The sequence below is a fragment of the Adiantum capillus-veneris genome, chromosome 26 (genome assembly GCF_014529385.1).
Source record: "Adiantum capillus-veneris isolate H3 chromosome 26, ASM1452938v2, whole genome shotgun sequence".
Lineage (NCBI taxonomy): Eukaryota > Viridiplantae > Streptophyta > Polypodiopsida > Polypodiales > Pteridaceae > Adiantum > Adiantum capillus-veneris.
In genome coordinates this window covers 78,750,149-78,774,608 of record NC_140956.1, presented here as the reverse complement: position 1 = coordinate 78,774,608, position 24,460 = coordinate 78,750,149, and the positions used below count along the sequence as shown (strand labels likewise).

General features: G+C 47.7%; 1 protein-coding gene across 1 annotated transcript in view; it reads right to left on the bottom strand.

Moving 5' to 3' along the window:
* NPQ1 (non-photochemical quenching 1) overlaps nt 1–24,460 on the bottom strand; it is a 65,672-nt gene that overhangs the window by 24,656 nt on the left and 16,556 nt on the right. Inside the window, exon 3 of the mRNA XM_086502301.1 lies at nt 16,832–16,928. Coding sequence (XP_086358427.1) covers nt 16,832–16,928 — 97 coding nt within the window. The remainder of the gene's footprint in view (nt 1–16,831; nt 16,929–24,460) is intronic.

Below are 24,460 nucleotides of genomic sequence, written 5' to 3'. Positions count from 1 at the left end.
CTGCCCTGCATTGCATAGCTAGTGTGGAACTGTCCAGAGGGAGTCCAGGCCTGAGGGCAATAGAGCACTAAGGTTGGACAAGGACTATGGTTAGCCAAGTGGGGTCATTGACTAGCCAAAGTGGAATGCTTTGCTACAGAGGCTACATTTCAGTTCTGGATGTGGCCACAGTGTACAAAGAGGGTCGGATGACCTAGAAAGATACAATGGCAGCATCTCCTAAAATTTAGGGAACTGCTATTTTGGGACCTGAAAATGTGTTGGCGTCATTACCTCCGGAATGACAAGGGGAACATTTTCTTACTCTGCCGTGAAGTCAACTGGGCAACCGGTTGGGATATTTTTAGACGGCAACCCCGAAACGGGAAAATGCTTATAAATGTGCCAAGTGGCACCTTCTGGTGCACTTGCCTCATGCATCAAGAAGTGGCGCTGAATTTAGGAGGGGGAGAGCCTCATTTTCAGATTTGTCACAGGTTAAGAGCTATGGAGTGCTTGCTTTCCCTCTTATGCACAGTGCGGTGCCAGGAGTGATGCCCTGCACGCTACGCACTGCCCTCTCTCTCCCCTTTGGCAGTATGTTATGCCCCTCTAGTGGGCTCTTCATTTGACCAATGTACAGTTGTGTGGGTTCATGCGCGATTGTCGAGGCAAGAGCCTCTTGCACAGGTACTGGATTAGCTAGCGGCTAATCCCCCCGCAGGTACAGGTGAATTCGGAGAGGTTTCACGCCAGAAATCTCGTCCGATTCAAAGGGCAAGTAGCCCTACAGGTGCGGGAGCTCGAGGACTTGCTACGGATGCGACCGGCACGCGAAACGGAGCCCGAAACAGTAAATTACAGCCTGCTGTGTATTTTTGCAGGTTTAGGGTTTTGGCCCTCAACGGACCCTAATACCCCCAGGAGGTTCGGGGACGCAAGGGGACCGCTGTACAGGTGATATGGCGCATTTTCAGGGCTGAAAACAGAGAATTTAGCGTGCTGCAGATTCTCGCCAGGTTTTGCAAAGTGCCCGTATGCGTCGGGAAAGTCAGTCAATGCGTGGGAATACTGACTGTGAAGGGTTCTAGTACAGTTATGCTGCCGAAATCGGGCTGGAACAGTGGAAATTCAGCCGAGTTTGCGCGGGGCAGCTTGTAGGAAACCACAGCGTTTATTCCCTCTTTTGAACAATAAAGAAATACCGAAAGGGGCGCCTAAGTTAGGGGCCAATCTGGTGTCGGTCTACTCATACAGGTGCAATCTAGCAGCCTGTATCCCTCTCCCCTTTGTTGTGTCTTGAAAGTACAGGTAAAATAGACGACTAATAATGGGTGAAAGCTAAATCAAGGTTTAAAGTAAAGTCTACCGCCCTTTTTGGATTGAACAGGCCGGTTTCAGAAGCTCTGCTAGCAAATCTCTGACATGTATAAAATGCTCTACTACCAAGCCATCGTGATCATATGCTCTCCTAGTCTTCATCCTATCAATCGCTTTCTTTACCATCTTGGTGGTAAAGAAAGCACATGTGTGTGGGCATGGATCTGGGGGATCTGGAAGAGGTGGCTGCCCCGAGACTGTGTAGAGAGATGATGCATATTGACCCCATACCTCCGTAGAAGTGATGACCGGTGGGGGGGAGTGCTCTTCCATGCCTCGCATGAATCTTGGTGCCACTTCCCTTCAACTGATATAAATCCTGCTCTAGCCGAGCTAGAAACGCCCTCTTCTTCCGTCGTACCAAACGCCGAGAAGCAATCCCTGACTACCTGTGAGTAATGACTCCTAGAAGTACTTCGCTCTGAAGTCACGCTCCGCTCTCTCTGCACTCCTCATTATACCAGCTATTGTGGGGTGTGCTTGCAAAATGTCGTCGCTGCCCAGGCTTAGTATGTGGGTATATGCCTCTGCTGCTGCGTCCTGTAATGTCTCTGTCAATATATGAGTGAGCTCCCCTAAAGGTCTCCCCGGATCCTCTGTGCATAATCGGTTGTAGATACCATCTATGTAGACGAAATCAATCTCTGAAGTAAAAGTGTATCGGGTATGCATAGGTGTCTGAGTCAGTCGAGTTGTGCTGAACTCGAATGAGACGGTAAACGTGAGGAGAGCAAGATCTACTTCTACCCCAATAGGCCTGGGCTCGATTGTAAAGTCCTGGATAGAGGGTAGGAAACTGGGTTGAGCCAAAACATAATCCACTGTGCTGGCCCCATGTCTATGAGGAAAACAAGTGAACCCACTCAAAACTGGAAATCTCTGAAGACCATTCAAAATGGCCAATCCATATGCAAGCCAATCCCATATCACTGACATCCAATTCTCCCAACATTCCTTTGAGGTATCGTAGAAAGTTGTCTGAGACTCACCCGTCCTGGCATTGAAGTCTCCCAAAAGAATCACATCTCCATTCCTAGAGAACTCCCATATGTCCTCATCCAATATCATGTAGGGTGGCTCCCCCTTGGGCGATGCATAATGAGATGTGCTGGGGGAAAAATAGCATATTGCAATGTAGAGTGGCCTCCATGTCTCCACTCTCACTTTGAACCCACAAATATCTGGTTTGCTCATCCTTCCGAACAATACCAATGAAGGGTCGCATCTCCTCCCTGAATAGGACTACCACCTCCTAACCCTTGTCGTCTATGTGTTGATCTCACTTCTTGGTCTCCAGGAGTCTGATGTGTTTCCGAGCTAAAAATAATGTCTCTTCCCTTTAAGGTATCCTCAAATGCGCCTATATCTAGCTTCATTGATTCGTTACAATTCCATGCTGCCATTTTAAGGTTGGTCCCATAAGTCTTGCACCGTCATGAGTGCGTTTTTCCAACAACACTACTCTCCCTCCCCTGTAGAAAGCAATTTTCCCTTTCTCCCTCGCCGCCTTGATCTCTGGCATCAGCTCTTGCATGTGTGCTACCTATGTTAGAGTGAGGTCATCACCCAAAAATATCCTAGTTTGCTTGAGTGCTGGTCTCTTCTTCAAGAGATCCTTCCTAGCTTCCAATGTAGGGAAACATATAATGAGTGCTCTTTCCTTGGGCCTTCCTTTCTCATCACTTCCCTTCTTGCCAGCTCTCCAAGCACCTGTGTGTGTGGGTTCAGAATACCCATGCGATTCAAGAGCTCATGCACTTCTTCTTCTACTTTTCCAGTGTCTTTGAGACCTGTAACACGCACATGAAGAGCTCTAGTCTTTCTCTTTTGCTCCACCTCAATTGTCATATTGATGATAGTCGATGTCGGTATGGCTTCATGCATCTTATCTTTTCCTTTCTTTGTATCCTCGATCCACTTTTCAGCTTTATCAACCTTCTCTTGTGTGTTGTTCGTGCCTTTTGCTCTTCCTCTTCTCGTAGAGTTTTCACCTGCTCCTTAATGCTTTCGAGCTCCTTGATCATTGAGAGTTGATTTTCAGCCTCCTTTGCGGGGGTATTTTTGCAAGCTGCAAGGTCTCCCTTAAGTGCTTCAATCGCTGCATCCTTTTCATTCATGCATCCTTCCATTTTTATTTCCAGGATTCAAACATAGCAAGTGCATCCTCTAATCTTTTCTGCCTCATACATTCCATTACATTCACTTCTGCCCTCACAGTCGTCTGCATTTCGTCCTGCAATGATCTGTACATCTCGTCACGCTTACTAAACATCACTTTGTCCAATTCTTTCCTCATATCTGCATACATAGCTTTTTTGTAAGTTTCCACATTTGCATACATCTCTTTTTCAATGTTAGGCTCAGCTCCGCCTTAATCATCACCTGTACCTTCTCATACATTAAGTCATCTTTGACTCTAGACAGTTTCTCTGCTCTCACAGAACTTGGTGATAGTGTGCTCTCTCAAAACCTCCGCCTAAATGTCGCTTTTGATTTAGGCGGGGTTTCGTAAATGCTGTCATCCCCGACATAAATTGGTTGGTGTATCCTCAAGCACCTGAACAATTCCTTGCGATGGGATCGCCTAGGCTTGTGAAGATGTGCCATAGGTGCTAAGTACTACTGTCCCGAATGTCCTGCTGCTGCAAGGACGCGATCCGCGAGAGAGAGAGAGAGAGAGAGAGAGAGAGAGAGAGAGAGAGAGAGAGAGAGAGAGAGAGAGAGAAATGAATTGAAATGATATATTAACGTCTACAAAAGGCCAAAATGACCTATGAGACCAAATTGATTACAATGGTGAGTCTAGTATCAAGTTTGGGTACAAACAAAGAAAACTACAAACTAGAATCTTAGATAGGAGTGCTACCGACTCCTATGGGTGGCTGGTAAGCTGAGCAATGGTATAATGCCACAAAGGTAGAAAATGGGGATAACTGTCACTATGATACAATATAGCAGTAGCATGAAGTCTATCCTGATCGACACTCTGGGTGTCGTGCTAGAATCCTGTGGATCCTCTGCCGCAATCTCCGTCGGTGCTACGTGGCTCCCCTCCTCAGTCGTGGTCGTCTCAATCTCCCCAACTCTATAGCTCGGTCAATGAGAGTACCACTCGTGTGTGTATGGGTGGGAACCGAGCTTTGTGGTGGTGGTGGCCCCTCTGCCTCTGTGGTACTTGGACTGAAGAAATCTGAGATGTGTCTCTGGGACTATCTCTGTCTATGCCCTCTCAACAGAGAGTCTCTATGTCTTTGTATCTCAAGTAGAAATAATCCGAGACATCTCTGATCCTAATATCTCATGACTATCTAACGAGTCAAAACCATCTCTGAATAAGCAATGAAAGCGTCCCCGTATCTCATAGTAGACTGTGCAGTGACATATGTAGTGAAGCTCTGTCTCTGGCTCTGCATGGCATAACTAACATCCTACTGTCTGCTGGTATGCCTCTGAATCTACCTGTCTCAATCCCAAGCTGGTGTGAAGATGTGCATATCTGGCCTATGGCACATTGTAACCCATGTGTGTCCATGTAGCTTGGCCGTGTGACAGATCCGTCTATCGTGAGTTGGAGAAGATGCTCGAAATTATGAGCTCATCTGTGTATACCAACATGATGTATCTCCTTGTAATGCCAGTTGTCTGGAGGACTCAAGAGCAAGCCTAGCATATTTGTCCCCGGTGGTGTCCCATAAGCTGTGTACAAATGATATTGATCTGGTAAGTGCCTCAATCTCCATAGGTGGGGCAGCCAGCTCCGCTCCGTCCGTCTGGTCTTCATCCTGTCAACGACCTCCTTTACCATCTCAGTGGCGGATCCGGTAGTGGTGGCTGTCCAGGTACAATGTATAATGATGTTGCATACTGCCCCCATATCTCCGTAGAAGTAATCACTAGTGGGGGAGACTGCTCATGGAATAGACGTCAAGCCTCTTCTGAATCTCTACTAAGGAAGAGCTCATATAAATCCTGCTCCATCTCGACGAAGAAAGCTCGCTTCTTCCGTCGTACTAGTCGTTGGGTAGCAATACGAGACTGTCTATAGGTGATCACTCCCAATGCAAGCTCCCGCTGGATTTGAGCTCACCTCTGTCGACACTCCTCATCATACCAGCTGTTCTGTGCCCAAAACGACGTCTCTGACCAGGCTGAGTGTGTGGGTATGCCTCTGTCGCTACCCCATGTAATGTCACTGTCAACATAGACGTGATCTCCTCCACTGTGTATACTGGCTCTGATGTGCATAAAAGTCTACGTATCTCCTCTGCATAGACTGAGTCAGTCTCTGGTGTAAAAGTATAGCGTGGATGTCTACCACCCCGTGAGGCCTGAGATGTATTGTAATCAAAGGAGACTGATAATGTCAAAAGTGCATGATCTACTGCTATCCCAACAGGCCTTGGCCCCATTGTAAAATCCTAAATGTGAGAGATAAAGCTCGGATTTGTCAGAACATAGTCTACAATACTGGCCCCATGTCTATGTGGAAAACAAGTAAAACCTGTAGATGATGGGAAGGTCGGTAAGCCATTTAGTATGGCTAAACTATTAGTAGTCGTCATCTCCCTGAGGTATCTCCCATACTCTGTATGCACTCTGTCGTGTGAGCATCTCTCAAGCCCCATCTCCTCTGGCTCTAGCTCTCAAAGAATCTCCTCTGAGGTGTCATAGAAAACCGTCTGTGAACTGCATGTACGGGCATTGAAATCCCCCAATAGTATGATGTCTCCATCCCTAAAGAACTCCCAAATATCATCATCAAGTACAAAATAAGGAGATTGTCGTCTGGGTGAAGCATATACTGAAGTGCTGGGAGGAAAATAGCATATGGCGATGTACAAGAAACGTCCAGTCTCTACCCTCAGCCTCACCCACATGTATCTGGCCTGATCATCTCTCCAAACTATGTGCAGGAGGGGCTTGAGCTCCTCTCTGAAAAGAACTGCTACACCTCCTAATCCTCTAGTCCCATGCTCAAATCTGGTGCATGTCCGGCAAGCTGTCTCCCATCTGTATCTTGATATATGCGGCATCAACTGTCCTGGAGCCTGATGAGTCTCTAAATAGAAAACAATTTCTCTTTTTCTAAAGCTGTCCTCAAAGGCCCCCACATCAAGTCTATACGAACCATTACAGTTCCAAACCGCCATCCTGAGAGTGGTCCCATAGGTTTCGCACCGTCATGTAGAGCGGCGCTCAGTAATCACTACTCGCCCATCTCTGTAAAAGGCTAACTTTTCCTTTTCCCTTGTTGCTCTAATCTCCAGCATGACCTCTCTCATATGTGCAAGCTGTGAGAGGGTAAGGTCATCTCCTAAAAAGATACCTGTTTTCTTGAGGGTTGGCCTCTTCTTTAAAAAGTCTTTCTTTTCTTCCATGGAGGGAAAGCGCAAAATGAGAGCCCGTTCTTTTGAACTCTCCCCATTACCTTCATTCTTCTTGCCCACTCTCCAAGCTTGTGTGTGCGAGGGCTTCTCCACCCCCATCATTGACATGAGGCTCTTCACCTCTTGGTCCACCTATTTGAATCTTTTAGGCCGGTCACTCTCACGTGTAGAGCACGTACCCTTTTTCGTTGTTCCTCTTCAAGTGTCTTGTTGATGATGTCCAATGTAGCCAAAGTGTCCTTGCCCTTCCCCTTCTTGACAACTTTAATCCACTTTTCAGCCTCTTCCACCTTCTTTTGCGTTTTGGAGAGAACCTCCACCCATGAGGTCTTCTTTTCTCCTTCCTCCTTTATCTCTTTCACTTGAGCTCGTATAATATTCAGCTCATCTATCATTGATGGCTGAATTTCTCCATCTTCAAGGCGTCCTCTCTCTTTAGTTTCGGCAAGTTCCTTCCAAAGGGCTTAGATGTTACCTTTTAGAGCTTGAATTTCAACCCGGAACTCTTTGCGCTCTAGTTCCCTCGCCTTTTCCTCCCTCTTTTTCCATTCAAGAAGTGAGCTCTTCTCTTTCTTCCACTCTTCCATGTGAACTTTGCATTCTTTCAACTCTCTTTCAATGGTTGTCATCCTCTTGCTTGTGACCGTGAAGTGCACCGCCATCTTTCTTGCTTGTTTGTTTCACTTCCTTGTGTCCTTCACTTCAGCTGAATCATGGTGGGTATCTTCATGGGCTGGCGGGTATCTTCTCTGAGAGAGAGAGAGAGAGAGAGAGAGAGAGAGAGAGAGAGAGAGAGAGAGAGAGAAGAAGAAGAAGCAGAGAGTTTTAACGTCGTAGGAAACTATCCCAAGAGACCTTAAAGATCTAGCCGACGAGGAGTTGAACTCAAGACCTGTTATTCAAGAGGGAAATGGCATAACCAATCTACCACACTTGGGAGGGAGAGAGAGAGAGAGAGAGAGAGAGAGAGAGAGAGAGAGAGAGAGCTTCTGTTGGAGGGACAAGAACCCTAAACGGACGCTCCGAATCATGAACCCTAAAGCGCAGCTTCTCTGCTCATCTGCGTCACGCGGGTACCCTGTTGCCAAAACCCTAACTTTGCTGATATTGCTCGCGTGTTTGCGTGGCCTCTGCTGCACCGGCATGCGCAACATTCTTGCGCTACTAACTGTGCTTCCACCTTGTATAACCGGCTTGTACACAGTAGAGGGCAGTACTATCTCAATTACTGTTTACTTTACACAAAGAACTAAGAAGAAAAGAGAGCACAGATGCGTCCAACAACTAGAATGTCACTGCGCACACGAGACCGACACCTTGTAGGCCCCAAAAACTGACGCCCCTTTCGGTATTCAATTGAAAATAGACGACCCGAACACGTAGATCATAGTCTCACAAAGCTGTTAGAACCTGGCAAGGGCTGAAATTGCAGATTTTTTACCCAATTTCGACAACATAACAACGCCAAATCCCCTGTAGGTCAAAAGTACCTATCTAGGACAGATTCCCTCACAATTTAGAAGCTTTCTGGTGAGCTGTAACAGAATTTCAGCGTGCTGTAATTCCCTGTTTTGTCACTGCCAGGTGCCCAAAGCCGTACCTATCTAAGCATCCCAAGGCCTTCCCGAGGCTCCCGTGGCGTTCTCTTGCAGTTTAGGTGTGAAACCCTAAACCTGCAGAAAAACACAGCAGGCTGTAATTCTTTGTTTTGGATCGTTTTTAGCGGAGCGAACATGTCTATGTGTGTCCCAAGGGTTCCCGCACGCAATGGGACACTTCCCTTGTAATTTGGATGAGTTCTCACGTGAGGAAACACTCCAAATTGGCAATCTATCGCGATGGAACTGTGCGTACTTGTGGAGGATTAGCAATTATCAGAAGGCTCTTGCCTTGGCAAACGCGCATAAAACCCCCAAACTGTACATATTCAACTGAGAAGCCCAACTAGTGGGGCATTACCATATGCGCAAAGGGGAGAGAGAGAGATGCACGAGAGCAAATCATCGCGCTACATGAGACAAAGGAGAAGGCAAGCTTTCCATTAAAGCTGTGAACCTGCACCCACTACTCACACACTCTGTAATTCACAATAACTCCCAATCAGCCTCCTCTCACAATTGGGTGCCCCCTCTTGCTGATGGATCTGGCAAAAACCCTCCGGAGCCACCAAGTGTCTAGTTTGCCTCTTTTGAGTTAATTCCCTAGTTCCCACCAACTTACCTGGTTCCCACTTACAACTTATACAGTTGTAAGTGACTTGCGAGTGGCCCAACTTCCATTTGGCACACCTAGGCTTCCATCCTCATCAAAATTCAATGCTAATTGGCCTGTTCGGCCGCAACCGTTTCACACTAGCCATGCAATGTCCACTTGCACCTTTCCAAGGCATCATATCCTACTTGAGTGCTCAGCTGTTGATCACATTAGAGCTTGCTTTCCCCACATTTTCAGAGAGGAGTTTTTCCTACACACATTCCTCTCCCAACCGCAATGTGGACGCTCTATTATGACACTCATTTCCACAATTGTTGAGCATCGCGAGTCACTTATCAGCTCTGCACACCCCATATAATATGTTTCTTTGGGCCAGTAGGTCATATTTGACCTTCCAGTACTCTCTCTCTCTCTCTCTCTCTCTCTCTCTCTCTCTCTCTCTCTAGGTAGGTTCGCGTTGCACAAGCCCTGAACCCCAGGTCGTGGGTGGACTCTCTGTACCCCAGGTTGCGCAGGGGACGACGCACAGCAGAGGTGAGGCCAGGGCAACTCAGGCAAACAGTTAGGCTGCGCGGACCTGCACCTGGACTGGTCCGCGGGTGAGCTGGAGGAGGTAGCGCACCTGCCTTGGGCAGCGAGGGCGAACGGGAGAGCAATACGCAGGTGGCCTGGAGGCACACGCAGTCAGCTCCTCTCTCTCTATCGCCTAAGGCTGTCTATCGTGAGCTTCATCGCGTAAGGCTGCATATCGCCTATCGCCTACGGCTGCCTATCGCAAGCTGTTGAGTTAGCCTATCGCCTAAGGTTGCTTATCGCGTGTTATTGAGTTAGCCTATCGCCTAAGGCTGCCCATCTCTCTATCGCCTAAGGCTGCCGGTTACTGCTCCTTCACGCGCGAGAAATTCCACAAAAGGCGCGTCAGTTGCCGGAGTTTGGTTCACGCGCACGTCAGTTGTGCTGCTCCTTCACGAGCACGTCAGCCTGAAAAGTCTTAATACGATCTCCATTCTCCATCATCTTGTAGCAGGGGTCGCCACATTTGCGGGTCGGGTTCGATGGATCCGTCTACCGAAGGGGAAGGGCCGGGTGTAGATAGCTACACCACCCCAGAAAAGACAACAGCTACATTTAAGCGGAGAAACAGAGATACTGTACTATCACCAGGATCATTACGAGTGGGGAAAATGTCCAAGATACATGATGAACTAATGATGGAGAAGGTCCAAGTGATGCTCAAATCAGAGCTAAACTACATGAGAGATGACATCAGGAAGGAAATGCACGCGAGCGCTGAGAGCTACACGAACTCCATGTATGGAGACATGATGAGAGAACTAAGGAGAGAGATCCGGGGGATACAGAATGAGGAGATTCAGAGCTTGAAAACGGAATTACGAGACCTAATCAAGACCGAAGTAAATGTAGCAGAATGCGTTATGCAAAAGAAACTCGATGAGGCAATAGCAAGTTTTGAAGCATGGAGAACAAATATGGAAAAACACATGGGGGAAAAGGATGCAATAATCGAGGAGCTAAAAGGAGAACTTGCAGCTTGCAAATCTGCAACTAAGGAGAAGGGAGATGACCAACCTTCGGTGCTGAAGGAGCTCAAGGACATGAAGGATCAGATGAAAACTCTACGAGAAGGAGATGAACAAAAATCGAAAGCAGCATCTTCGTGGGCGGAACGTCTTGTGAAGACACAAGAAAAGGTTGATGAAGCAGAGAAATGGATTGAGGATGCGAAGAAAGGGAAGGCCTAGATGCTCGAGACCACACCTACTTCTACCATTATTAATATGACCATTGAGGAAGAGCAGAAAAGGAAGACTCGGGCTCTGCATGTGCGGGTCATAGGAGTCAAAGACAAAGAGAATGTAGATGAAGAAGTGAAGGAACTGCTACAACGCATGGGCATCACAGAGCCTACTCACACAAGTGCATGGAGAGTGGGCAAGAAAGGAATCGATGAGAAGGGAAATGTAAAGGATAGGGCACTTATTCTCCGATTCCCGAATATAGAAATAAGGAAAGAATTTCTAAAAAAGAGGCCAACTCTTAAGAAAACCGGTATTTTCCTAGGAGATGACCTTACATTGGCACAAGTGACACACATGCAAGAGTTGATGCCAGAGATCAGGGCAGCAAGAGAAAAGGGGAAAATCGCCTTTTATAGAGGAGGGAAAGTAGTGGTTCTGGAACTCAACATGACAGTGCGAGACCTATGGGGCGACGCTCCGGATAGCGGTGTGGAATTGTAATGGATCATATAGGCTAGATGTAGGTGCCTTTGAAGACAGCTTTAGGGACAGAGACATAGTTTTCTACTCAGAGACACGCCAGATACCGGGACAACGTATGCCACATGTGAAGGGTTATTTATGGGAAACAGTTGGTCGACCAGACAAGAGATCTCTACAGGGTAGCCGGGGTTCAGGAGGAGTAGCAGTCTTATTTAAGGAGGAGCTGAAACCACTACTACAGATTATCAGGAAAGATGAGCAAGCAAGGTATATGTGGGTGAGAATGAGAGCCGAGACAGGTAGATTTCTATATATCGCTATATGCTACTTCCCTCCGAGTACCTCAGTCTACTCCTCACCTAAAGGACAATCCCCTTTCTCCATATTGAATAATGATATATGGGAGTTCTCTAGAGATGGAGACATCGTTCTCTTAGGAGACTTTAATGCTAGAACGGCCAACTCTCAAGCAGTATTCTATGATACTTCTGAGGAAATGCTCAGAGAAGTGGATTTATCACAAAGGGGGCTTACTAGAAACTCACAGGATAAAGAACACACTGAATATGGGAGACATCTCATGGAGATGGCAACTATACATGGTTTGGCCATACTTAATGGTCTAGAGAATTTCCCGTTATCTGGGGGATTCACATGCTTCCCGCACAGGCATGGGGCCAGTACAGTGGATTATGTCATGACTTCACCAAGCTTTATTTCTGGTATCAAGGAATTTAAGGTGGGACCCAGACCGGTTGGGATTGCAGTGGATCATGCTCTATTGACCTTATCAATCTCCTTCCAATACAATGCCTCTCAAGTACAAAGGAAGAAGACACACACAAGATATACTTTCACGCCAGAAACTGATTCAGTCTATGTGGAAAAGATCTATAATAGGATGTGGACAGCCGAGCCAGTATATACTGTAGAGGAGATTACTTCTCAATTAACAGAGATACTACATGGAGCAGCACAAGAGGCATACCCACATACTCAACCTGATCAGAAGAGAGGATCTGGGAACATGCCTCAAAACAGTTGGTATGACGAGGAATGCAGAGAGACGAGAACCCAGGTCCAGAAAGAGCTTACACTTGGGATCATCACATATAAGCAGTCTCAGATTGCTCTTCGGCGTATAGTACGTCACAAGAAAAGGGCATTTTTAGCCAAACTGGAGAAGGATTTATATCAGCTCTTCTTGAGTCAGGACTCACATGAGGCCTGGGGCTTATTTCACGAGCACTCACCGCCTCCGACGATTACTTCTCCTGAGATCTGGGGTCAATATGTAACATCGTTATATATGGTATCTGGACAGCCTCCATTACCAGATCCGCTAGAGCCATGCCCTGCTACTAGTACTTTCTTTACTACGGAAATGGTGGAAAAAGCCATTGATAAGATGAAGACAAGAAGAGCATATGATCATGATGGTTTAGTAGCAGAACATCTGATCCATGCCAGGGATCTACTTTCAGAAGTCCTTGCTCGTCTGTTTAATCGGGTCATGTGTGAAGGATTACCTGAATCTTGGAAATTATCTACTATCGTACCTATTTTCAAGTCAGGGGATCCTATGATACCCGGGAACTACCGTACCATTATGGTAGGTCACACTTTGACCCGACTGTACGCATCCATTCTGGAACAAAAATTGAGTAGATGGGCAGAGAATGAGGGCATAAGGGCAACTGGACAAGCTAGATTCAGAAGGGGTTATTCCACTTTAGATCATATTCTTACGCTCACAGCCATTATTGAGGAAGGAAGAGCAAACAGGAGAAGGATGTATTGTTGCTTTGTGGATTTTCGGAAAGCTTTTGATACAATACCAAGGGCCACATTGATGCGTAGGATGCAAGAGTTAGGGGTCCCCAAAGAGATTATTTGGGGGATCATGGCCTTATACGGGTCAGTAACTGGTTATGTACGTACTCCAGAAGGGGATTCCAACATTGTTCACTCCACCGCTGGAGTAAAGCAGGGATGCCCACTGTCCCCTACTTTATTTGGTATGTACATAGATGAGGTATCAGATTACATTGATAGAGAAGGTGACAGAGGTGCTCAACTTGCAGGGTCATGGATCCCTTTGTTGTTGTATGCAGATGATATTGTATTGATAGCAGAATCAGCAGATGGAATGCAGAGGCAGCTAGATGCATTACATAAATTCACGGAGGACAGTGGACTGTCGGTAAACTTGGGTAAAACCAAAGTTATGGTGTTTAACACCACACCGCAGTGGGTTAGGAGATCGGCACCTACATTTGCATATGGCCAGGATACAGTAGAGTACACAGATGCATACACATACCTTGGGGTGGTATTTGCAGGACCGAAGTTTACTCTTAAGAAAGCAGCGGATGCTAGATTATCCAGAGCCTCTGCAGCCCTGGGAGGGTTGGAGAGGATGTGTTCACAAGTGCAGTTTCAGGAACCACGAACAAAACTTTGGCTCTTTGATACTGTGGTGGCTTCGGCTATGCTTTATGGGGTCCAGATTTGGGGACCATCTGTGGATCAGGATAATTGGAAGTCAATGGAGAGACCTTTGGTATCTATGATTTCCCGAATGATTAGAGCCAAGGCCTCCGTACCACACGCGATTACCCGAGCGGAACTAGCGGCCCCTCCGATAGAAATTGAAGCTCTTACCAGATCAGTGTCCTTTATACATGGTTTGTGGGATACAAATAATGGCCGATATACTAGACTGGCCCTCGAATCCTCTCTCCAATTGGCAATAAAAGGGGATACATCATGCTGGTATCCGCAACTGTCCTCGTGGTTTCAGAGACACGGGTTCAGTATGGAAAGATTACCCCCCTTCCAATACTCTCTTGAGGCTCCGTCACTGGCAATTACACGAACGGAGATTAATAAAATCATCCGACAGGATCTTATACAGTTGGATACTAAGAGGACATGGGTAGACCCTACACAAGAATTGGGCACGAAGATGGCCGACTACAAAGAAAACTTCCTACAACTATCTGAAGATGGATTTGTGATTTGCCCGAGTTACATGGATACCCACCTGTCTCATGGTTTGAGATGTGCTATTGGTCAGATTCGTACATCCTCACACCAGTTGGAAATTGAATTTGGCAGATTTAGGGGAATCCCACCTGAGAGTAGAATTTGCAAGTTATGTGGAATGGAGCCGGAGACAGATTTACACTATATATGCCACTGCACAGTATACTATGAGATACGTGGGCGTTTTCATTGCCTCTTTAAAGAAGGCTTTGGACCTCTAGATAGAATCGTGCAATACCAAGATCAAAGATGCTTAGGCTTGTACCTACTGGAACTACATCGGCACAGGGATAATCTAATCAGAAGACAAAGAGCACTACGGCCTCAGAGGCAGATCACAGACTTCTTCGGATCGAGAGAAGCAGGAGTGGAAGGGGAAGCAAGAGGCCAGCAGCCAACACAAAGGAGTACCCACATTCATACCAAAGGCACCCTAATTGACAGAGCGATTGAGCTTAGGAAATCGAGACGACCACGACCAAGATGCAGAAGCACACTTCACCGGAGGAGACTACAACAAAGGATTCGAAGCATTCTAGCCAGACACCCAGAATGCTCCTAAGAAGTTTATTTAATACTTTGTATTTAGTTTTTTCACTTTACTTTCACACTTTTCACACTTAGTACTTTAGTACTAAGGTACCCAGACATTGTAACAGATTCACCACTTTTATATCAGTTTGGTCTCATAGGTCATTCTGGCCTTTTGAAGACGTTCATATAACATTTCATTTCATTTCTCTCTCTCTCAGAAAACACAGATCTCCTAAAGAGAGTAAAAAGTGCCCTCACAAGCTAAGTGAGAGAGGATGAGGATGACAGCAGCCTTAAAAGATAGGCACTTCCACCAAGAGCAAACTCCTCTAATTGAAACCGGAACCATCAGAAGCCACCAGCACTGAAAAGGACAAGGAGCATCTTTAATGGCAAGAGCTAAACGTCGGGCATTACCCACCAACTGGTGGAACATGATAGCAACAGGCAATGGAAAGACAAAAGGAAGAGAGCTAACGGTGAGAAGATGAGAGAGAAGAGGCAACTCACATCACCAAGGAACTGCAAGAGAATGCCATAAGATACGTAACACAACACTGCACTACAGCTAACAAGGAGCTATTAGCCTATTAGCCAGGGTAGAAATGGAACCTGATAGCAACAGGTAATGGAAAGACAAAAGGAAGAGAGCTGACAGTGATGTAGATGAGAGAGAAGAGGCAATTGACATCACCAAGAAACTGCAAGAGAATGCCATAAGATGCGTAACACATCACTGCATTAGAGCTAACAAGGAGCTATTACCCAGGGTAGAAACCTATCCACTTGCTGAAGGTGGCTACTGAAAGCCAGCTAGGAGGGAACTCCACGAAAAGACAATGAAGGAGACTCGGGGGACAACAGCTTTGAAAACCTGATGTAGAAACCTAATAGCACGAGCCGAGAACAGAGTGGCAAGCCAGCAAACGTAAACCCAAATAAACACAATGTGCTAAACACAAGGAAAAAAAGAAGGCAAGAACAAAGGAGAAGATAGCAACACATAAGAAACCGACGAAATCAAATGAAAGAAACATAAACTTCATTCACACCTACACTTACAAGCTAGAAGAAAAACAAAGTAGACCTGCTTACCAACTTTTACCATGGTTCCGCGAGGGCAAGAAACTTCCACTCCTCCACGGATACCAACCACCGCAACTCGATGTAGGGCCCTAGGCTTGCAGAGCTCGCTGTAGGCCTGGCAGAAGCAAGACCGGGGAGCCCCTCCAAGGGGTTTCCTCTACATTGCACGGGGGAGGCTGACGAGCAACCTAACGCTCACATGTTTGGGCAGCAACCAGGAGCATGTGTTGCGGGTAAAGGTTTCCAACCAAGATGGAAGACATCTGGTGAAGGCCGCTAAGTAGAGCGTTGTAGACCTTTAGTAGACACCATAATCAGAAGTACGGTGGTTGCTTAAGGTGGGGAGCGGGAGCTGTTTATCACAATGGAAAATCAATACTCTGTGCCTAAGGCCCACCACGTGGAGCTACATCTACCAAGTGACGACCGACATGCGGTACTACCATTGAACAATTTGCACTGAAACATAACCTGAGACCACCAGTTTGAGTTTTTGTCAAAAATATTGGCAATCAAATGAACTAGCTTTTTTATCTTTACACCTTTACACTGCTACTTCAAGAAACCTTTTATTATTAAGGAACATTTCTCAGACTTTGACGGCCAAGCAACCCATTAAGTCGTGCGATAGGGCATCCAAACACTGACTATATTTTCTTTTATGGAAAACTTATCATAAAACTGAAGGTATGAAAAGGCCAGAAATCCTGCAAATCAGCCAGCATGCAAACTAAATTTGACAAGCTGCCTACATCAGATCTCAAGCCAACACCTTCTATCAGAAACATATTCCCTCGAGACACAAAAGAGAGCAAAGCATGCTGTGTACTATGCTGTTTCTCAACTAAACAGTTGCAAATTTTCTTTTGTTTCAATTTCACACTAATTCCCAATTCTACCTTCCAGCCATGAATTACAAGACACCTAAGGTGTTCAACCAAAATATGGAAGTCAAAATACCTGGCATTCGGTCTCGTCAGGCTTGTTGTTGCACGTTTGCAAACAAGCAACATTTGCAGCACATTTAGGATCAGCAATGCAGCGTGCCAACTCTACTCTGTTTAAAAATCATGAAAATCCCTCTCTCTCTCTCTCTCTCTCTCTCTCTCTCTCTCTCTCTCTCTCTCTCTCTGCGCGTGGCTCCCCTGCGCGCTGCCCCACCCCTGCGCGCTGCTCCCTGCGCGTGGCTCCCTCCTGCGCGCTGCCTCCCCTGCGCGCTGCCCCACCCCTGTGTGCTGCTCCCTCCTGCGCGCTGCCCCCCTCCCTGTGCGCTGCTCCCTGCACGCCAAGACGACCAGCCCATCCACTGAACACACACACCCCATCCCCATCCCCTGCCCGCTGCATACACACAAGCTGAGTGTTCTCTTCCCCTTCTCCCCTCTTCTTCACAATATGAAGAGAGGGTAGCTACGAAGCCAACCATGTCTTCCCCCATCATCAAGACGCCGACACCGACAACGAAGACGTCGTCCTTCATGCTCACGAATAAGAGGCTTGCACAATTGGAGAAGGACATGAAGGAATGGCGGATGGAGAGAGAAATATGGAAGGAGGAGAAAGCCAACTTCATCAAGCTATGGAACGAAGAGGAGGAGGACATGAGAGCGGAAATCCAAAATCTCAAAGAGGAGAAGGAGAGAAGGGAACGGGAGAACGAGAAGGAGAGGGAGAGATGGAGGAAAGAGCAAGAAGAGATGAAGGCACAAATCGATCTCCTTCATGCTTCCCTCACATCCCTCACCCCCGAGGAAGGAGAGATTAAAGGGGAGGCTAAGGAAGCCCTCAAGGAGGAGATCACCAAAGCCCTCACCGCAAGCATTGAGGACAAATTAGAGGCCACCAAAGAAGGATGGGTCGAAGTGGTCAAAAAGAACATCAAGAAGGTAGCAAGAGAGGAAGCCCAAAAAGATGAGGTACTCATCGTACACACAACCATCGAAGAGGAGAAGATGCGACAAGCTCGCCGTCTCAATGTGCGAGTGACCGGCATCAAAGAAGAAGAAGGGTCTACACCCGAAAGCGATGGGAAAGCTTTATGCAAGAAAGTGGGATACAAGGAAGAAGAGATCCCTTTCTCCAAAGTTTGGAGAGCCGGCAAAGATCCAAAGAAAAGAGCTCTCATCCCCAATTCGCCTCCGAGGAGTCTCGAACTTCCTTCCTCCGAAAGAGGATCATCTTGAGAGGGATAGACGGCCCCCCGATTTATCTTGATGATGACCTCACAAAGATGCAACAAGATCACCGTCGCGCGTGCATGCCTCGAGTCCACCAAGCCCGCAAAGAAGGGAAGAAGGCAGTATATCGGGATGGTAGGGTTATCATTGATGGCAAGACCATCGCATAGGGACTCGCGGCCTGTGGGACACACGAGGAGATTCATGTCACGGTTTGGAATTGCAATGGAGACCTATGGACACACCCAGAGAAACTTGAGGAGGTGATGAGAGGTCGAGACATCATTCTACTTACAGAGACACACGAGAGCCCGGAGAGAGGGTTACCACGGATACATGGATTCCAGTGGGAGTCTCTACATCGAGGATGTATGCGCCAGCGCACCACTCGCGGCTCAGGAGGAGTGGCCATACTCTTTAGACAGGGGCTTCACAGCAGACTACAGATTGTTGCCCGGGACCCACAGGCCCGCTACATGTGGATTCGCCTCGAGCTCTCACGAGACAGGATCGTCTACATTGCCCTTTGCTACTTTGCTCCCACAGGCTCCAGATTCGCCCCTATTGAGCAGGAGTCACCGTACGCATGCCTCACGGAGGAGATTATGGAGTACTCCACACTGGGTGAAGTCTTCCTTATGGGAGACTTCAATGCTCGTACACGCAGTGAGCAGTGTGAGACATATGACCATGAGGACCCAGAGACACTACACACTCTAGATGAGGAGGCTACTATGAGAGACACAGCAGACAGAGCTCCAGTCACAGCTTACGGACGACATCTACTTCGACTTGGCTCCCAGCACCGTCTCGTTATTTATAACGGGATGGTCCAGTGGCCCACCTCAGGGGGCCTGACTTGTATGCCACATGGAGTTGCAGGAGGAGGGGGGAGTACAGTCGACTATATTCTGGGACCCAGGGAGGCTACACACCTTATCACATCCTTCACCATTCCACCCATACCCATCGGAGCCGACCACACATACCTCTCTTTCTCCATTACCGGAGATACCATCACACACAGCTCCACAACACACACTCCACACACCACCATCCATTTCACACATGAGCTAGCCCCTATTTACTCGGCCAAGGTCGAACATGGCCTATGTCTCCTCCACCCATCCACACCACTCTCAGTTCTCACATCACATATCTCTTCCGTTCTCCACACTTCAGCTATTAGCTCTTTTCCACACACCACTCACACAGGACGCACTCCCCCCCCCGGGGCTATGCCTCAGAACCGCTGGTATGATGATGAGTGCAGAGAGCTATACAGACGCCTCCATGCACGGCGAGCCTTAGGAGAGATCACAGAGAGAGAGGCCAGACGGCATATGAAGATGCTGACACGCCAAAAGCGGCGAGCATTCGAAGAGGCACAGGAGCTTGAGCTATACCGCCTATTCATGAGCATGGATAGCGCGACGGCATGGCGCACCCTGCGCGAGCCACGTCCGACTACAGCTATTGAGGATCCACAGATATGGCATGATTATGCAGAGCGACTTTATGAAGTGCCAGGGCAGCCTCCTATTCCACAACCACACGAGCCTCGCCCCACGTGCTCCTCCTTCTTTACAGCAGAGATGGTAGAGAGGGCCATACGCCGCATGCAGCACAGACGATCAGCTGACCATACTGGATTACAGAGTGAGCACATCATTTATGCGGCCTCCACTATAGCCCCGTTGATTGCACATGTCTTCAACCGGGCTTTAGGGGAGGGCTTCCCAGAGGAGTGGACACAGCACACCATAGTGCCTATCCACAAATCTGGCGACACCCTGGACCCAGGGAACTACAGGACTATCATGATTGGCCACACGATGGCCAAGCTATATGGAGCAATACTTGAGGCACAGCTCAGCTGCTACGCAGAGATCGAGGGTTTACGAGCTCCGGGCCAGGCAGGTTTCAGACGAGCCTTCTCCACCATTGACCACATCTTCGTTCTGCGCTGCCTCATTGATGGGGCAAAGGCGCGGAAGAAGAGGCTTTACTGCTGCTTTGTGGACTTCCGCAAGGCCTTTGACACAGTCCCACGCGAGAGACTCTTCCAGCGCCTTCACAGCATTGGGGTACCAACAGAGATGATTTGGGCCATATATGCTCTCTATGAGAGGGTGACGGGTCGGGTTCGTTGCCCAGGCGGTTTTTCAGAGACCATTGCTAGCACCATTGGTGTTAAGCAAGGATGCCCACTCTCCCCGACACTCTTTGGGCTATACATCGACGAGATCTCCGACTACATACTGCGAGCAGGGGGAGAGGGGAGCGACTTGGCAGGTACTCCGGTCCACATCATGTTATATGCTGATGATATTGTGTTGATTTCAGAGTCACCCGAGGGCTTGCAACGCCATCTTGAGGCCTTGGACGAATTCAGCACACACAGGGGGTTGATTGTGAACCTTGGCAAAACCAAGGTTATGATCTTTCACACATCCAGTGCAGTGAGGAGCGCCGCCACCTTCACAGCAGCAGGAGGACAGGTTGATGTAGTCACCTCCTATGTCTACCTTGGCATCACATTCACCAGCCTACCAAGACCCTTCACTATGAGGCAGGCTGCTGTTGACAGGCTCACCCGAGGATATGCAGCTCTGGCCATGCTAGAGCGGAGGTGCCACCAGGCACACTTTCAGGAGCCCCGCACGAAGGGGTGGCTTTTCGACACCTTAGTCACCCCGGCCTTGATGTACTCGGCGGCAGTATGGGCACCAGGATTGACAGCTGACCAGTGGACACAACTTGAGAGACCACAGGTATATATGATCTCACGCTTGCTCCGCAGCAAGAAGACAGTGCCACACGACATTATTAGAGCCGAGCTCGCCACACCACCTATGGTTGTAGAGGCACTATTCCAGACAGTTTGCTTCATCCAGAGGATGAGAGAGCTACCTCCTGACAGACTTACCCGTAGAGCATTTGAGGCAGCTATACAGCTATCAGAGAGCGGGCATGAGAGAGCATGGTACTCACAGGTCAGAGCATGGTTTGAGGGACACGGTCTTGACATGGAGAGCCTACCACCATTCCAGTACGACCCCCACTCACCATATGTTCACCTCTCTCGCAGTGAGAGGAACTTGGTATTGAGACAGGATCTGTGGCAGCTATACACTAGGAGAGTCTGGGAGGCACCTAGCTTGGGGACGAGGATGTCAGATTACAGAGACCAGTTTCTCACCATATTGTCTGGGGGGTTCATACAAAGACCACGCTACATGGACACATATATGCCACATAGCTCACGGGTGGCGATTGGTCAGCTGAGAGTGGCTTCACACAGGTTAGAGATTGAGATCGGGAGACATACTGGTGTTCCCAGGGGGGAGCGAATCTGCAGAGCCTGCACAGAGGAGGTGGAGAGTGAGGAGCACTTTGCATGTAGATGCAGAGCATACACTGAGATCAGAGGCAGGTATGAGGCCCTATTTAGAGGACAGCCCACTCTCCGAGAGATCATGGAATCTCGAGATCAGAGACAGCTCGGACGTTTCTTACTAGAGATACAGAGCCATCGGGACACACTACTACAGCCACACACAGCTACACAGACAGAGGGGAGACAGTCGCAGCTCACAGACTTCTTTCAGAGGATTTCTGCCCCCCCCCTCACCAGACACTCACAGGGGAGTGACACTCCCACAGGCGGAGGTGAACCGAGCTAGACGACGACCACGAGTCACAGGCTACAGGGGCGCGAGCTCCCACCACCGACAGATCGAGGAGATCCGACCCGGGAGCGCCGTGCCACTGAGGAGCAAGTGGCTCAGATGAGGGCTGACCCGACAGCTTTCATCCGGGTAGCCTTGGCACCAGACCCACCCATGTACCACATCTTACATCCCCCCATTAGTACAGGATGGAGCTAGATAGCTTGATGCATTCTCATGATTGTACTACCTTGAGCATACAGACATGCATATACCCCTAGAGATAGAGCTCCATCCCTCCTCAGATACTCCACTACCTACATTCAGTTCAGTTTTGTATCAATTTTGTTTCATTTGTCTTTCCGATAGACGGATGACATACACACAATGTACATTTGATTTGTCTCATAGGCCGATTTCGGCCTGACATAGACGTTAAAAATCTTTCTTTCTTTCTTTCTTCTCTCTCTCTCTCTCTCTCTCTCAACATAGACGAAGATTACAGAGGAGGATTTGGATTATTTTAGCGCGCTAGCACAACACCCAGTCACGTTTTTGACCATGGAGGACATCAAGGAGATCCAACACCAACCGATGCTGGATTTACTATGAGCAAAAGGATTATCCCCTTCTTAGTAGCTTAAGTTTCTTTCATCCCTCATTATTTTGTACCTTTGTATTGACTGGAGAGTCTCTAGTCTTTTCCCCACTTTCACTTTCACTACAACATTTTGTTTAGGATGTTAGTCTTTCTTTCAACACACAGACTTTGTATTAGATTCACCAATTTGTGATTTGTTGGTCTCATAGGTCATGTTCGCCTTTTGTAGACGTTAATATATCATACCATTTCATTTCATTTCATCATCATCATCATCATCATCATCATCGAGAGAGAGAGAGAGAGAGAGAAGCAGGAATGGAAGGAGAAGCGAGAGGCTAGCAGCGAGCACAAAGGAGTACCCACATTCATACCAAAGGCACCCTCATTGAGCTCAATCGAGACGACCACGACCGAGATGCAGAAGCACACTTCACCGGAGGAGACTACAACAAAGGATTAGAAGCATTCTAGCCAGACACCCAAAATGCTCCTAAGAAGTTTATCTAATACTTTGTATTTAGTTTTTTCGCATTTATTTTCACATTTTCACACTTTTCAGACATTGTAACAAACTCACCACTTTTGTATCAGTTTGGTCTCATAGGTCACTCTGGCCTTTTGAAGACGTTAATATAACATTTCATTTCATTTGTGTGTGTGTGTGTGTGTGTGTGGGGGGGGGGGGGGGGGGGGGGGGGGGGGGGGGCCCAAGAAAGGAGGTATTCTATGTACAAAAGAGGACTTTGGAGATGCCTAATGGCCTATCATCCAAAGGAAGTACAAAAGCAGGATAACAAAGTGAGGGCTATGTAAACATCAAGGTGATATGTATGATGAATGTAGAATGAATTATTGGGGCAGAGTATAATCCCATGTGATATGACCATGGTCCCGAGTGAATCGAGAGGAGGCTGAAAACTCCACCAAAGAATCTCCAATAGCCAACTCCAGATCTCCAAGGCCATATACAACAACGCATCCTAGCAAGAGAGACATCACCACTGCAAGAAGAGTCTGCACCAAAGATCCGGGAGAGAGATAGCCCCTAGTCATCCCTAGCAATGATCAACAAGGCTATGACATTCTTCAACCTGTACGGTGCAAATCTAAAGGCGAGGCAAAAACAGCCCAACACACCCACCAAACCAATTCTATACCTACATCACCCATCAAACAAGAGAAAAACCACAAAAGAACAAGCAATAAACAAGCTGAATAGGCACATACACGCGCGCACACCTCGACCACAAGCAGTCATGTAGAACACACTCACCCCAAGCACATGCAAATCCACAAGCACAAGCATCACACACAAAAGACACAAGGCGCATACAAGCAAGCAATCTAAACAAACAGAAACCATGAGAAAAAAAGAAAAGTACCTCTATGATAAAATGAAAAGTACCCCTATGAGAGCAACAAACAAAATGTAAGGAAAGAAACCATCTCAAGCAAACCGGTGACATAAGAGGGGAGCTACCTGTTCATGATTGCTGACTATCTTCCACTAGTCGATCATTCTTTTTGCCCCTACATGCAACATTTGGAACCTCTCTAGTCTGAATATGCGTACTCATCGTGTAGAAAGTTCTGAAATTAAGGGCCTTCTCCCCTCGTAACTTCTTGTTCAGGTTGAGGGCACTCGGTAGAGTGATCTTGGTCCTCTTCTCAATCCAGATCAATCAGCACATCTTTGCCTTTATCTGCTCTAGTGAGAGCCCTAGTATGCTATTGACCTCTTGCTAACTAATACGGTGCTTTTTCTGAGTTGGGGTAAAGGCGGTGTGCCTCTTACCTCAGCCAAATGTGCTAAAGACGTACGGTCGCCCATCATTTGTACACACACCTTATTCTTTACTAGATAGAAGAATAAGGAGCTCTCTCACATATTGTGGTGAGTAGCTCCACCCACATCCTGTGTCTCCTGCTCCTCTCTCCTTCTTCCTCTCCGCACACGCACCACATTCGCGCACCCTTCAACTGGTATTAGAGTGCATGGAAATGACGGAAAGTATGGCGACGTCGAGAGCTCCAAGGCGATAGCTTGCTCGCTCTCGGCGGTGGAGAGATCAAGGAAGCTTGGAAGCTTTTTGAGGACACAATGGGAGCTTGTGAGCTCTGTTGAGAGTGACGTATG